This window comes from Arachis stenosperma, chromosome 2 (genome assembly GCF_014773155.1).
Source record: "Arachis stenosperma cultivar V10309 chromosome 2, arast.V10309.gnm1.PFL2, whole genome shotgun sequence".
Taxonomy (NCBI): domain Eukaryota; kingdom Viridiplantae; phylum Streptophyta; class Magnoliopsida; order Fabales; family Fabaceae; genus Arachis; species Arachis stenosperma.
Genome location: NC_080378.1, coordinates 104,505,542 through 104,522,359, shown reverse-complemented (window position 1 = coordinate 104,522,359; position 16,818 = coordinate 104,505,542). Strand labels below are relative to the sequence as shown.

General features: G+C 30.5%; 1 protein-coding gene across 1 annotated transcript; it reads right to left on the bottom strand.

The window, feature by feature from the left end:
* Positions 1 to 15,577: 15,577 nt before the first annotated feature.
* LOC130963358 (uncharacterized) lies at positions 15,578 to 16,549 on the bottom strand. Its single transcript, XM_057889482.1, has one exon. It carries the CDS (start codon positions 16,547 to 16,549, stop codon positions 15,578 to 15,580), a length of 972 nt encoding a protein of 323 aa, XP_057745465.1.
* Between the last annotated feature and the right edge of the window lie 269 nt (positions 16,550 to 16,818).

Below are 16,818 nucleotides of genomic sequence, written 5' to 3'. Positions count from 1 at the left end.
TTAGAAAGATCAAACGAATTAATCCATACAAATAGACAGAACTCCTAACCTTAACAATGGAGGATTAGTTGCTCATGGAATGTGGAATATAAATTTGTATAGAATTCCCTAATAGAATCCCCTAATGGAACCTCTAATAGAAGAGAAGTCTCTCCTTTTTATAACAAATCCTAATTAATTTAAAATCTAATTTCTAAAATTAAAATAATATCTTTTCCTATTTTCAAATTCAAATTTGAATTTAAATCAGAATTAATTATAACAATCATCAAGTCTTCAGTTGATGGGTGGGGACCACTTGATTCCTTCACTCTGCAGCCTCTGATATGTACTTTCTGGGCTGAAAACTGGGTCAAAAACAGCCCATAAATTGCCCCCAGCATTTTCTGTATGTGGCGCATGTCACGCGTACGCGTCAGTCACGTGTACGCGTCGATGGTCTTTTTCGCAAGTCACGCGGACGCGTCGGTTACGCGCACGCGTCGCTGAGCAAATCTTCAAATCACGCGTACGCATCAGTCACGCGCACGCATCGCCATGTAAAGCTCCAAATCACGCGTACGCGTCGCTCCGCGCTGCCATCTTCTTTGATTCTTGTGCTACAGAAACTCCATCAAATTCTGCCGAATGCTATCAAAAATAAATAAAATTGCAAAAGACTCAAAGTAGCATCCATATTGGCTAAAAGATAATTAATTCTTTATTAAACTCAACAATTTAGATGCAATTTCACTAGGAAAAGATAGGAAAGATGCTCACGCATCACCAGCCTACATAACCCAGGTCAACAAGCCTGCAATCAGAAATACAACTTTGGAACTCAATACAAGCTCCTCTATCAATTCTACTAAAGCCACCATTCCTCTCATAATAATGTAAAATAGCATTAAAATCTCCTAAAATACACCAAGGAAGATTAACACTATCAGACAAGTTGCGGATGCTATTATAGAGATTTCTCCTAGTGAGCCGTTGTGAGCTACCGTACACAGTAGAGAGCAACTAGGGATTAGAATTATTACTGAAAATCATGAGGTGGATAATCTATCTATTGTGCTCTAGAACATTCACCCTCTTGGTAGAAGAGTCCCATAGGCACCAAATATCCTCCGAGTGGTCATTCGCCTCTACCATGAAGGAACTATCAAATCCGATTTTGTTTTTAACAGCTTCTCCCCTTGGACCACTGATGTGAGTCTCCAAAAGAATGATAAAATTAGCATTATATTCACTCCTGATATCTCAAATAAGAGAAGGAAAGGTTTTACCTCCTGCACTCCTGCAATTCCATCTTATAATATTCATCATTATCAAAGAAACAACGGGAGAACCACCACGGGCAATAGCTATTCTAGGGCAATGGCATTTGCATCAGCATTCGATGTTGCAGAGAGATCCTCTGTTCGTCGATCTGCCAATAATAGACTCCTTCATCAAAACATCAGGCGGTCTTCCCAAATTCGCCCCCGAATCGTGTCCTACATTTTGGAAGAGAGGTGAGAATTGGTTCGAACTAGGGATTATCATTGGATTGTTACGGATAGCATAGGCTTCAAGATTTGAATTCGCATTCTTCGTGGCCATGAAACCTTCATATTGTTCACGAGTGAACTGACACATGTACTCCGTGACAACACTTTCCATGGCTTCAACTTCAGGGTTCTTCGATTTAGAAGTGGGAGTGGTCACAATCTTGGAACTCCCAAGCAGTGTCGAGACTTTCTTCCCAACCACATTCGCATTGGGCTTGGCCCCTTTGTCATTCAAATAGGGCCCAGTTTTAGAAAGGGGAGTTCTTTTCTCTGATTGTGGGTTCTTACTTGCACACGGCCTCATCAATTTTTTTTGGGTGGTTTACAAAATTTCTTTACCTTTATGAGCCTTGGGAGTCTCAGGCCCAATCTTATTAGCTTCTATATTATCTGCGTTTCCATGCACTACGGTAACGTGCGCATTTAGCTCCCCTTCTTCATGTAAGCATTAAGCGAGATCTATTATCAATAATTTGGAAATCCTTGTTGATAACTATCTCTTGTTTTTGCATTTGGCACTATCCTATGGTTCTTTCCACTAGATTTTTGGATATGATGTCCCCTTCTTCCTTTTAATTGGTCGTTTAACCATCATCCACGGGCCAAAACTGGGAGGTTCTTGATTATAGCATGATTCTTGCTTATTCTCAAATTCTTGATTCTTTCCTTTCTGATGCCTAGCTCCTTCAGCATTCTGGCTCTCCTGGTTGGTGTTAGCCTCCGCCACAACTCCATCTTCCCTATTTGCCATATGAAGATTTTTCAGTAATTTAAGACAATAATCCAATTGATGGCCATATTTACCACAGGAAAAGCAAATTTGATATAACCCCTCATACTCAATATTCAATTTCGAGCCAAGAATCGAGATCCTAGAAATTAATTTCTTGACAAGGTCGATCTTAATACAGATCCAAGCAAAGCGGCCTCTAGAATGGATAAAAGTTGTGCGGTCGGTTTTGAGCATGTGTCCTAAAGTTGAGCTAACTCACCACAGGAATCTATGATTATATAATTCTATAGAAAGGTTTGGAATACGAATCCAAGCAGCAATCTTCCTTACAGCTTTTTCCGATTCCAGGAAGAAAAGTCTCTAACGCTAGACAATCAAATAATGTCCTGCCACCATTTATGACCTTTTCATAAGTACATGGGAATAATCTGCTTCATTTGTAAAATGAACCAAAAAATAGTCAATAACGTTAATCTTACCTTTGCTATTTCAGTCTCTTTTGAGACGTCGTTCCATGAAGCCAAAACCTACTGTCTTCCCCAGCACTTTGACAATGGCGCATATTTTCACAACTTACACCATTTCTCGAACTCTTCTTGAGACATTGGGATCTTAGGGTAAGGATTAAACGATTTCTCCTCTTGATCATCTTTCTCCGCATCATTATACCATTTGTCTTCAAGATCTAATGTCTTTTAATCAGTAGGATCACCCTCCAAACCGGTGCTGCTAGGATCCATTGGAGCAAGAAGAGACTCCAAATTGTTCATAATAGGAGATGCACTTTGGCTTGGATCAGCAATGTCTATGTCTTCTAATTGTTGGTTCAAATCAATATTATCTCTAATTTTGACTTTTTTAGTATTCCATTCAAACAGGTGTTCAACCTGCCTTAGAACCTTAGCAGTTTCAACATTTTTTTAATTATTGATTGTATTAATTAATCTAATTCATCAATTTGTTTTCCATTAGAGTGTACTCTTTAAGAATTTATTTTTTAAAGCTTCATGCTGCTGCTATTTTGAGTTCTACTAAAACATTGCATTTTTTTAAATAAAAGTTTGGGTGGAATATATACACGTCTAAATGCTTACATGTTGAAATTATATATCTATTGCTTGTAAAAGGAAAAATTAAACTGAACTCATCACCTATTAATCTATCTATCTTGATACTAATTTCAATGAGCGCTTATAAAATACATTGTATACTTTCACCGTTTGTTTTAATTTTGAATCCTCTTTGACGCATTGAAATTGTATAAAAAAAAATTTGATCTTTTTTATTTTTCTACAATATTCTTCAATTCGTAAGACTAAGGACTAATTCATTATTAATCAAAATTTCATTTAAAAATTTGTTACATGTTAACCCCTAACAATTATTTAAACGGATTTGTTAATTAACTATTAAACCAATCTAACTTGATTGAAATTCTTGATTTTTTGGTTGTGTTTGTTTTTAGAGACAGAACAGAACATAACATTAAAACAGAGACAATAGGACGAAGACACTAAAAATTATCTTTTGCTTATTGTGTTTGGATATGATGGACAAGACACTAATGTAATATCTAATATTATGTTTGGATACACATGGACAAAACTAAAATATTATATGAAATGACTAAAATAGCCATGTGATTCCAAATTTTTTACATCAATACAAATTAATTTAATAAAAAATAAGAGCACGTAGGAGTACATACGGAACTTGACAAAAATATTTGAAGAGACAAAAAATTTTAATAAAAAATATATTAGTATTTATATTAAAATAAAATTTATAAATATAATTATTTTATTTTAAAATTTATTATTAATATGTAGGAATACATATGGTTAAGATTAACAAAAAAAATAAATTTGAGTTTGATTAATAAAAAATTTTGTTTAAGTTAATAAGCCAAATTAATTTTAAATAAAAAATTAATTTTAAAAAAAATCCATTTTTACATGAAAAAATAATTAGTTTTTCATATAAAAATCTATTTTTATTTAAAAAAACTATTTTTTTATCTAAAAACTTATTTTTCTTTATAAAAAACTAATTTTTCTTTAAATTATATAAAATCAATTACAATTTATAAATTATTTTTTAACATTTTAAAAGATCAATTTTACTTTTGATAATATTTATCTTTCAAAAGTTTTAAGATTAATTATTTTTGTTATTATTTTTATTACAAATCAAATAATATAATATAAGGTTAAAATGGTATTGAAGTAAAACGATAAAAAGAAAAAATTATCTACCCCCAATAAAAAATTCTACAAAAAGAAGAGAGTACTTGGAAAAGAAAAAGATAGAGAAAGAATAGGAAGAAAAAAAAATATCTCTGAACAACGCAATAAAAAAAATAAGAAAATGTAATAATGGAAAAAAAGGAAAACAAAATTTATAAAATTGTCCGTGTCCACTCTTTTAAATCCCGTGTCCATCATTGTCCTTCGTGAAAGAGTGGATACAAAATTATAAAAAACTGTCTCGGAGACAATATATCTACTGTCCATGTCTCTGCTTTCAAACACTTTTTAAACAAGTATTGTCCATATCTCCGTGTCCTACCCCAAAACAAACGCTACTTTGTTGGTGTCATTAAAGGGCCACCATTTTCTTTTCTAATTTTTACATGGAATCTAGCCTGACTAGGTTTTTTTTAATGTCCAGAACAAATAACAAGTTGCTTAATTAGCTTCCATGAATTATTAGAATTTAGAATAAGAGAAGAGTAGCATTGAACTATCAATTGGTAGCTTAAATTTGTTGAATGAGCAGTGAATTTGTAATAAAAAAATATTAGAAGATTATCCAAATTTATTACTTTTTATTATCAGTTAACTATTAATATTTAAAAATATGAGATAAAATAAGTTATTGAATTGCTAAAATAAGTTAATAACTAAACGATGGGCAAAAAAATAAATTCTACTGCCCTAGCATTTCTGTTCGTAATAACACATACAATGGAAACTAACTCAAAGCAGAGATATATATGTTGAAAAGAACGTTATAAAATATCAAATAAGAGGAATAATATGTAACACATAATAATCCACTAGAAACAACAAAAGTTGCTCATTAATTTTGTCCAACAATAACATCAATGTACTAAGTAATTAGAAATTTTAAAACTCGAGTCAACTCTAATTAATACCTATTGATATGACTACAAATCAATAAGAGATTAGTCATTATATTCGAACTTAAGACATTTCTATCATGAAAAAAGAAATATCCTAAGACATAATCATATCTTACAAATCATTAATTATTCTCCATTGATGGAATCACCAACCAATCATCTGGGCAATAACTAAGTTCCAATTCATCATCCACAAAAGGTGATGACAATTCATTCCTAGAAGCCTTATTATTATTATTATTATTATTATTATCAACCACACCATGTTCAAGTCCTAAATGGTGGTCCAAGTCCAAATTACCATCACTAATTACCATTTTGCCATTATCTTCTAACCCTTCTAGAAACCCTAGCCAACAACACTCTTCAATGGTGGTTGATGAGGGTGGGGGTGGTGGTGGCTCAGCCAACAAAGAAGGTGGAGTTGTAGACCAAGTAGGCCCTGGAAGAGGCATAGCCTCCAATAAGGAGTAACAATAATAATATTGTGCATCATCATTATTATTTTTATTATTATTAATTATTCCATAGTTTGAGATGTTAATAGTATTATTACCTGAAACCTTAAACTCTCCCTCATTGACACATGATTCTTCAGCATAAGCATAATCATCCACCGTGCCAAACACACCATGATTGATGCTTCGGATTTCTTCTTCTTCCATGGTAAAGGAACAAGTAGCCAAAAAGAAGAATAAGAATTTAGAATAATAATATTTTGTTATAGGTGCTTAGTTTGTTGTGGAATATTTGGAAGTTAGCACTATTTATTGTTGGAATTGTGAATAGTGCACAAAGACACAAACACTTATGGAAGAGGGAAACCAATTAGTAATTAAGAGTTTGTGGAGTGAAAATGGGGTGTGTGATGCATTGAACAGTGACACGTATGTGATGGATCGAGTGGAGACATGACACATCAAATTAAATCCTATCATCCATTATAATATAATAGTAATAATTACATTATTATTATTATTATTATTATTATTATTATTATTATTATTATTATTGAGGAATAGAGTCTATTCTGCGTGTCTGCACAATCTTTGCCTTCTTGGGCTCCATGCCCACATACACCACATATCAGGTACTTTTCCTGCACTATATTGCCTTTGCCATGATATCACAAGTTGAGTCTGGAAATGTTTTTTGAATTTTCACTCGAATTTTCGTTTTTCTTATTTGGATTTTGAATTTCTATATATTCCATAACTCACATTAGTCTTTTTAATTTTTTTTTTTTTTGAAAAAAATCTTGGATTCATTAATTTTTAATATTTTTTATTATTATTATTTAGTCAGCATAAATATTAAATTATTTTATTAAATAAATTTTATTAATTTATGTGTTAAATTTACAGGTATAAATTATATTAATTTATGTGTATAAAAATTTTAGTAAATATAAATATAAATTATATATTTTTTGTATATAAAATGTCTATGAAGATACATGTAAATTATAAATAGCTGCTAACGAGTTACAACTCAAATAGCATAATCTTTCTATACTCACTTAAAAAATTGTGAATTTGAGTCTTTTTATCTTATAAAAAATTATAAATAACTAAATATTAATAAAAAATAATAATATTTACTCATCATGTAATACTAATATAAATACTTAATGTCACGTATTAAAATATGATTCAGTTCTATCTAATAAAAATATAATGTGTCAATTAATAATATATGATATGTTAATATAAATGGTAGTATCATGTGTTATAAAAAATAATTTGTCTATATATCAATTTAGTGTCATGTATTATAATATAATTTATTTACGTGTAAACTGCATATCATGATTGCGAATGATTTAAATTGGTCTATAAATTTTTATTCGTATTCATAGTTTGTGAAGTATGTATTTATTTAACAACAACTCTTGCTTAAATGAATATTAAAGGTTATGATTACTCAAATTTTAAATGATTAATATAGTATTAGAATTTATTTTATTATTTCTATGTTATTTAGATATTTCATATGTATCTAATTATTTAAATTTTATCTTTTTAGATTTTTTTATGGAAAATAAAGGAAGACGCCCACAAAATTAGTAGGGGATCTTCTTATCAAGGGTTGCTTACTAACTTAGGATATGATGACTTCAAAAGAATTTAGTTAGAAGTTAGAACATAACGCTTAAACAACATAAAACAACTACGACTTGTGTGGTTTTACTCTTTAGGGATTATTTTCTCCAAATTGGATCGGGTTGCTGCATTTTTTTTGTCTGAAATGCTTCAATCGTAAATTTGAAACAGACTAAGCCCAGTTACAAATATACGGTAACAAATCAAGTAACACCGACCTGTCCAAAAAAAAAATCCAAGTAACACCGCAGTGCCTTGGAAACAATATTAGAGAACATGCTCCATTGAGGCCCAAGACTTTTGCATGCATATCACTTGGTAATGAGCAATTCGAACTAATTTCAAGGCCCAAAAGAGAGAAAGAACAAAAAACCACTGTATCAGGAAACTGCACACAAGGATATATTTGTTTCATAATATCAAATTTATTTTGGGTATATGACCCAATTTAAAATGTCATAAATTCTCAATAAAAAAATTTAAAGTTTGTGTAACTAAATTTGTTGTCTTATTAAGATTAGAAGAAAGTAAAATCTTGTCACTATAACTTTACATGTCTAAAATTCTAGTACTCTTATTATATGTTGTATTTTTTATATTATTCTTATGTGCTAGCTCTAATGCAAGAAAATTTAGCATGTATAATTCATGTTTTGCTCTAGTTGTGTCAATCATCTTTAAAGAAATCTAATTCTGTATCTCACAAAATTTGTCAGTAAAGACACATTTACAATGCAGGCCTTTTGTAAGTTTAGAAATAGATAAAAAATTGAAGTTAAAATGAGGCTTAATTATTATAAGTATAACTGACCGAACTAAAAAAATGAGGCTTAATTGTTATTATGTATGTTTTGTTTTAATTTCATATCCCATTTATGTGGGAAGACAATTATTGGAGAAAGGTTATGTCATATTTTGCTTGCTATATATTTGTTGAATTGTGGTAATTTTGAATTGATATCCTAATATAAGTTTAGGCTAATTCACATATTGAATTAAGGGTGAAATTGTTAAAGAGACAATATTTTACAATAATTAAGATGATGGGCACAGTTAGAAGTGGATTTGATTGGAATGATAAAGATAAAATAATTATAGTGGAGTGACAAAATTTCAATGAATGGAAGAGCGTAAATTCTAAGCAACTTTCGTAATACAAGTTTATTTATCTTAGTTTTTTAATATTTATTGCTTACTTATTTTTCTTTTAATTTCAATCTCATCCTAATGCTAATGGCCTCGATGATAAACTATTTCCATATTTTGAAGAGTTGACAATAACATTTGGTAGAAAATGGCTCAAGGAGGAATGCAAAAAATATAACTCAAGTAGTTGCTACTATGTAGGTTGAGCGCGAAGCAACCTTGTGTGATCGATAAGTGAATGAAAACACTCAAGTAAATTTGGAAGAGATTGAAATAGAATATGAAGCTGATTCTCAAGTATATAAGCAATTGACTCTAATTCATATACATAAATTCATTTATTGTTGATCTTTGTTGTTGTGTACTTTCTTGAATTTTAGAGTTATTCTCTCTCTATATTATTACTGTTGCTCTGTTTGCTTGTTTGATATATATACAGTCGATATTTGTGGATGTAGTATCATCAAGATTCACATGCAAATATAGAAGCATCATAATAGAAGCTTGTCTTTATGTTATTATATATGTTAATTCTTTTACAAAAGCTATTAAATAGATTCTCCTGCTATTAAATAGATAATCTTCTATTGAATTGTTTATTATATTTTAGGAACTCTAACTCCTGGTGTTTCTGCTGTTCCTGATGCTTCTGCTACTCCTGATGCTTCTGCTGCTCCTACTTTCTCATCTACTAGAAAAAGGAATAAAAGAAAAAGAGGGAGTAAAAGTGAGGAAGTATTTGACATAGTAGCAGAATCAATTAGAGATATGAAAGGTGCTTATCAAGAAAACACAGTAGTTTTAGTTGATATGATTTCTTGTTTTAAGCACGAGAAAGAGGAAGCTGAGCGCAGAATGAAGCTAATGGCATTGTTGAGGGATGTTCCTGGTTTGGCCGTTGAAGATAGAATGAAGATTGCCCTTAGCATTATAAGGGACAATTGTCTGATCAATATGGTGTTCTAACTTCAACTAGGAAAAGTCTTGCCATTTTTAAAGAAATTGATTTAAATCTTGCTATTTTTCAATTTTTATGGATTATATTAGATTGTCGGTTTTAAGTTTGTAATACATATGTATTTAGAAATGTTGAGATTTGTTTTGTATAAGTTCAATTATGAATTATGAGACGGATTATAGAATTTTTTAAAATTTAGATAAGTATTTGTGCTAATTTTAATTGTGATATTTGTTATTAGAGATATTTTAGTAAATTTAATTATGATAATATTAATTTTAATTAAAGATATTTGTTATTAGAAATATTTTAGTAGACAAAAAAATTTGAATCGATAATAATTTTAATTAAATATATTTGTTATTAGGGATATTTTAATAAATTTAATTGTGATAATGTTAATTTTAATTAAAGATATTTGTTATTAGAGATATATTAATTGTGATAATGTTCTAGTAAATTTATTATTAGAGATATTTTTTGTAAATTTAAAAGAGTTTAAATAAAAAATAATAATATTCAATTAGTTTTATATTTAACTTTTAAAAAAATTTAAAAATTTTAATATTAGTGGTATTTTTTAAAATAAAAATAAACATTTTTATCTAAAAATGATTGATTATATTGAATTTATTTTAAAATATATTTATATGTAATTTTTTTCATGTATTTATTAAGTTTAATTATTAACCTTTTAATTTGATTGAGTAAGAATAATTTTGACATATTACATAATATTAACAATAAATTTAGATCCAACCAAGCAAAAATTCATTCATTTCTAAAATTATTACATAATATTCCAAATTATTAAATTTTATAACCAAACATAACAATCTTATAAATCTCATTCCTAGACATTATATTTCTAGTAATGATATTCTTGGTAATAAAAACTAATCCTTGAACCACACACCCAGAGTGTCTTTTCTTCGTTTTTGTGACCTTAGATGGGACTAGACTTATAGCGAGAATTAAGCTAGTTTGAGTTTCAATTTAGGGATTTTTTGAATAGATCGGAATTTGGGATCATATATATATATATCTATAAATATTATCTAACTGTACTTGGAGTGTTCTGACTGAATTCATACGATGTTGAAAACCTATAACCATAAGTTCTATGTGTATATTTATGAAACGTTTATGTATTTTCTATTATCGTCTTGTGAATCTTTAAAAAAAAAGCCGTTATGCTCCGCCTCTACTGTAATGTTGGTAGCACTTAGTTTTCGATATGGTCTATACATACTGAAAATTGGGTTGTTATATATCAAGAGTTTTAATCTCGCTTTGTATATATAATCATTCATTATTAGTCAGTAACAAACTTTTAAATAAAATTCTGATCTGCAATAGATTAGTCATTATTCTATCGGATTAGAGGATATTATAAAAAACAAAAAAAATGAGCTAACTCAAGTAAGAAATTTTCGCTAATAAATTATAATTCAAATGAGATATGCTCCCTCCGATTAAAAATTTCAGATTGGAGCCTCACCTTATATAACTTGACTAAAAATAAGAAATTTTCATTTCTTGCTAATTATAGATGTTTATTAACCTTGCCTCCCTCTCCCCCAAGAAATAAAGAAAGAATGTAGAACTATTTACGTTAACTACTAATTTACTAAAAAATATAATTGAAGATGTACTATAGAAATGTAGAACTAAAAACTAATGAAAAAATTATCAAAATCAAACCCACATAAAAAAAAAGAACCAGAAACAAAATTGCAGCTTGGTTGAAAGTTGATGTTGTAATATAGATAGACATATAATTTTGCTTCTTCTTTTTTTATATATATTTAACTATTTAAGTAGTAGTGTCTCTTCCACACTCTCATGACTGTATGAAGATAGCTTGAAAGACTGAACTGAATTTTTCACTTCAAATTTTCTTTTCTTTTCATAACCTTTTATATCAAAAGAACAATAATTGATGTTGTTAATACAGAAATATTTATTTTATATTAAATAAATAAACATAATATTTTATTATCTTTTCATTCTTTCATTTTTTTGTTTTTATTTTTATTTTTACATTAACCTAAACTAAACCTAAAAATCCAATAATTATGCAAATATCTATTTTATTATTCTTTTTAATCTCTTTTGTTCAATTCCTTTGGTATCATAATATAGCTTTAATTATAGTGTATGTATATCAAAATTATTTATCAAATTAATTATTCGTATAAACTATATATATATATATTAAAATCTAAAATAAATATTAAAAATAAGTTAAATAATAAATATATTTATATATAAATACACAGTACTGATTTGATGACTAATTTTTTATATTTACAATATTTTTTTAAGTAGCTTGAATTTAAAGTATAAATGAAAAGCCTAATTAAGTACAATAATTAGAATATCTATGCAATACACGTGCCAATATAGAATCCAGATAAGCATTTGCTGTCTAAGTATGTAGAACAGCGCAAGAACATACAATGCAACCTTTTATACTTGTTTTGTTTTCTCTGATCCATCACTTATTATTATGCAGTCCCCACCAACGTGTCCATGAATGAAGCAAAACCCTAGTAATTTTTTTGGTCACTATTATGCCACTTGCAATAAAAACAACTTGCATCCTTAATTAATTTCTCAATGAATTGAAGCTAAGGATATGGTCAATTGGTTATGCACATGAAATCAAATAATAAAGAAAAGAAATGTTACACTGTTGTTGCACACATCCACCAATAAAAACCCTTTATTTGATTTGATTATTAATTGTTGAAATTGGATGCACCATGTGTAGTGTGAGATGGAAGTAAACTTTCGGCTGAAAAAGACAATTGTTTTGTCTAGTTAATTTATTTTGTACATTAAACTAAACTACTAAGTATTTTTTTGAATGTTATTAAGTTAATAAAAAAATTATTTTTTAGCATATTTAATAAATTTTTAATAATAAAAATAAAAATAATAAAAAATATTTTTTTAAAAAATTATAATTTATATATTTTTTAAAAAAATATTTTTTACATAATAATTAAACAAAAATATATTTTTATATTATTATATTTAAATATAATTAATAAATAAAATATTTTTTTACCATATATTGAAATATAAAATTATTTTTACTTTTTTTATAAAATTTAAAAAAAAACTCAAAAAATTATTTTTTCTTAGAAGCCTAAACAAACCCTAAACCGATTCATTTTTCTTTACAATTAGGTAAAATATTAAAATATATTTAGGATATTATAAATTAATATAATATTTAGATATACTTTGTATCAATTTTATGTTGAATTAATTTGATAATAAGTTGATTTTGTCATTATTTTCAAATTGTACATTTAAACCTAAAAATAAACATTGTTTATTATTGTACATTTGATGAATATACAATTTATCATCAATATTTGCAATAAATTTCATATCATATCTAATGACTTTGAAAAGGGCAAAGTATATATTTTTTTATATGAAATTTGATAAAATTTTAAAAATATTTTTATGTTTCATTTTATTTTATTTGTATTCTAGAAATTTTTATTTATATTAAATATATTCTTATAGCTAATTTTTTAAGAAATTTAAGATCAATTCAATAATAATAATTGACAATTGAAAGCTAATAATAAAAGTTTATGTTTGGCTTACTTGTATTAAAGATTGTTCTCATAAAGTTATTGCAAATTAATTTTAAATTTTTTAAAAAATTTAATTATCTAAAATACATTTGATGCAAATAAAAAAATTGAATAAAATTTATGAATATTTTTAAAATTTTGGTCAAATTTCAAAAGATAAAAAATAATTTATTCCATTAAAAAAAATTAGGTTTAATTACTCTGTTGGTCCTATAATTTTGTGAAATTTTCAATTAGGTATTTATACGTTTTTTTTCTTTTTAATTGGGTCTCTGTACTAAATTTTTTTTCAATTAAGTCTCTCTTAGTAGTAATTGGCTTAATTTTATAGGGACCCAACTAAAAGAAAAAAGAATTGGTATAAGAACCTAAATAAGAGAAAAAAAGTGTAGAGACCCAATTAAAAAAAATTGGTGCAAAGACTCAATTAAAAAGAAAAAAAGTATAGAGAACTAATTGAAAATTTCGCAAAACTATAAGGACCAACAGAGTAATTAAACCAAAAAATTAGATAGCAATTAAGAGTGAATAAAAATAAAAATTTAAATATTTCATTGTAAAAAGGTCAGCATCTTCCTATATCTACGGACTTATATTAATTATTATAAATCTTTGTTTAGTTTGCAGCAAAAACAGTTCTTGATTCCAAAGTTCTCTCACTCCTGCACGTGGAACAGTTCTCTGTGTTTTTGACCTTTTGGGATGCTTTGTATTACATTCTTAATTTATAATTTCTCTAGATTGACATATTGCACTACACACACTTTGGATGTTTCTTTGTTTCTTAGGACAGAAGAAATAATGGAAGTAGATGCCATCAATTTATGGGCTCACCAGACACAAGGTGACTTGGTCACTCCCATCACTATTTTCAATTTTCAATTTGGAGTATTTTCAATTTGATTTGAAGATATCCAATTTGTGTAAAAAAATTCGAAATATTTATTTTATAAGTCCTACCTATATACTATGTATAATATATATCAACGATATATTATACGTATACATAAAAAAACCACTAAATTAAATCAACTATCTATAAGATATATATATTAAAATATAAAATACATATTAAATTAAATAATATATATATATTGAGCAAAAAACCCTAATAAGCCACATCAAGAAGGGTGTAACGTAAATACGCCAAACTGAAAATCATTTCAGCAATAAGCCAGACGCTATTTCTATGTAATTCGAACCAGGGTGGTTCGAACTACAAACAAAAGTAAATCGAACCAGGGAGGTTCGAATTAGGGGAGAGGAGCTTTGAATGTAATTCGAACAAAGGTGGTTCGAACTCCAACCCCATGTAATTCGAACTAGGCAAGTTCGAACTATAGCCAAGTGTGCAACGCATGTAATTCGAACCAAGCTGGTTCGAATTACCCTTGGCGTGCTCCTTCATAAATCGAACCAAGGTGGTTCGAATTAGGGGTGATTCGGCTATATAAGGAGTTCGAATCACTCTCATTCGAACTATTATTCCTCCCCCCTACCCCACAAAATCTCAGAAAAAACGACCCAGATTCTCTCCGAGGAAGACCTGAACGGAATACTCTGCTGATGGGGGACGATCCGGCACGGTTATATCGCTTGGACGGAGTCGCTCATATAGCCGGGGTCATCAACGAGGAGGTTAGTACGGAAATATTTTTTATTCTAGCGGTATTTGTGCCTTAATGGTTTTGCATGTGGGTTAGATGGTGGTTTATGTTAGTGGTTTATGTGAGGGGATTATGTTGGTGGTTTATGTTAGCGGTTTAAGTTAGTGGTTTATGCTAGTGGTTTAGGTTTGTGGTTTAGGGTAGTGGTTTATGTTAGTGGTTTAAGTTAGTGGTTTCTGTTAGTGGTTTATGTTGGGGTTTATGTTAGTGGTTTATGCAAGCGGTTTATGTTAGTGGTTTAGGGTAGGTGGTTTTCGTTAGTGGTTTTATGTTGGTGATTTGTTTGACTTGTTTGATGGTAGTTGTTTTACGCTAGCTCTTTTATGTAAACCGGTTTAGTTAAGCTGTTTCTTGTTAGTGGATATCGTTAAGCTGGTTTATGTTAGCGGTTTAGTTGTGCGGTCTATGGGTTTGTTTTCCTGTTGCTTATCTTTCATGTAATGTTATGCGGTTTTATTTAGCAGAATGGTTTGTTGATGATTTATCGTGCTGGTTACGGTTGTGGTTGGTTTTTAAGCTGGTTCTAACTATGCGGTTCATTTCGTGCGCAGCCCCAGCGATGCATTAGGAGCATGCGGCGGCAGCAGGGCATGCGACTTGATGACAGATACGTTCCGTACTTGTAGATGGCAGGTCTATACCATCTTGCAAGGCTGAACGACCGATGGTTCCGGCTAGCCGAGGTCCTTGTCAGTGCATTCGTGGAGCGATGGCGTCCCGAGACGCACATGTTCCATATGCCGTTCAGAGAGTGCATGAATGTTGTAAGTCTTCACGCTTAACAGGGCCTCATCTTTATCCTGGAATTGCTGACCAACCTGGAACTCTGTCAGACTAGCAGTCCCTTCCGCATCTCTAGCTCCGAATCCAACATCGTGCCCTAAAACCCCCTCATGTCTCATGGCATCCAGGTCCAACGAGAAAAAATGCGGTGGATACTGCTGTGTGCCAGAGCTAGAACCACCGCCCGCCAATGCAGGCCCATTCGCTCCAACCTCGTCGCCGCTGTCATCCTCAATCGTATCCGGCTCGACGCCGTCCTCCTCTGCATCACCCAAGACTCCGTCTCCGACACCAACCGGTGGAACGCCCTGTAAGGCGTTCGGCAGAATATCAAAGGATCCTACCTCGTCGCCTACGCCGTCATTCAGATCAACAGTAAAAGACGGGGAGGCGACAAGTTGGACCGCTGGCTCGTACACTGGGACGGAGGAAGAAGCCATGGCAGCCCTGGAACTGGAACCAGCTGCCGTGGCTACATTGGTGGTATTCCGGTTCGAACCCCCTGAGCTGGATACCACATCAACCAGCTTTGCGAGCAATTCTGGTGTCCTCACCTCCGGAAACTGCCTCCGACAAAGAAACATGACTTGCAGGTCCTCATCACTACCAATCGTGAGACAATCATACTTCACCGTATCGTGCAGGATCGAGACTGGAATGCGATAGAAAAACTTCTTAACCCGCTTCGCACCTTCCAGGCCAAGTTTCATCAGCACATATCTAACAAGGTCATCATACCTTATCGTTGGATTCACGACAATACAGAGAGGATCCTTATCTGTGAACTTCACTCCGGAACGAGTTTTCCTCTTAATGGATCCTCTGTGGTGAACCAGAACAACAAAACTCTCCTCACTAGCCATCTTACTCCATCTAATGAGAGCAACTCACGTTTAGAACGGTTATATAGAGGTCTCTCTCCCACTAATTCGAACCGGTCCGGTTCGAACTAAGTTTTGTGTAATTCGAACCAGCCCGGTTCGAATTACTAAGGCCAGACTCTCTCTCTATAATTCGAACCTCATGGGTTCGAATTATGTTCACTCAAGGTTCGAACCGACCTGGTTCGATTTATGAAGAAAATTCAGGTTGTAATTCGAACTGACTCGGTTCGAATTACTTTCATTTGCAG

Bases quoted from the DNA above. Each gene is read 5' to 3' on its own strand.
- LOC130963358 (XM_057889482.1), bottom strand. From the start codon at position 16,549: ATGGCTAGTGAGGAGAGTTTTGTTGTTCTGGTTCACCACAGAGGATCC.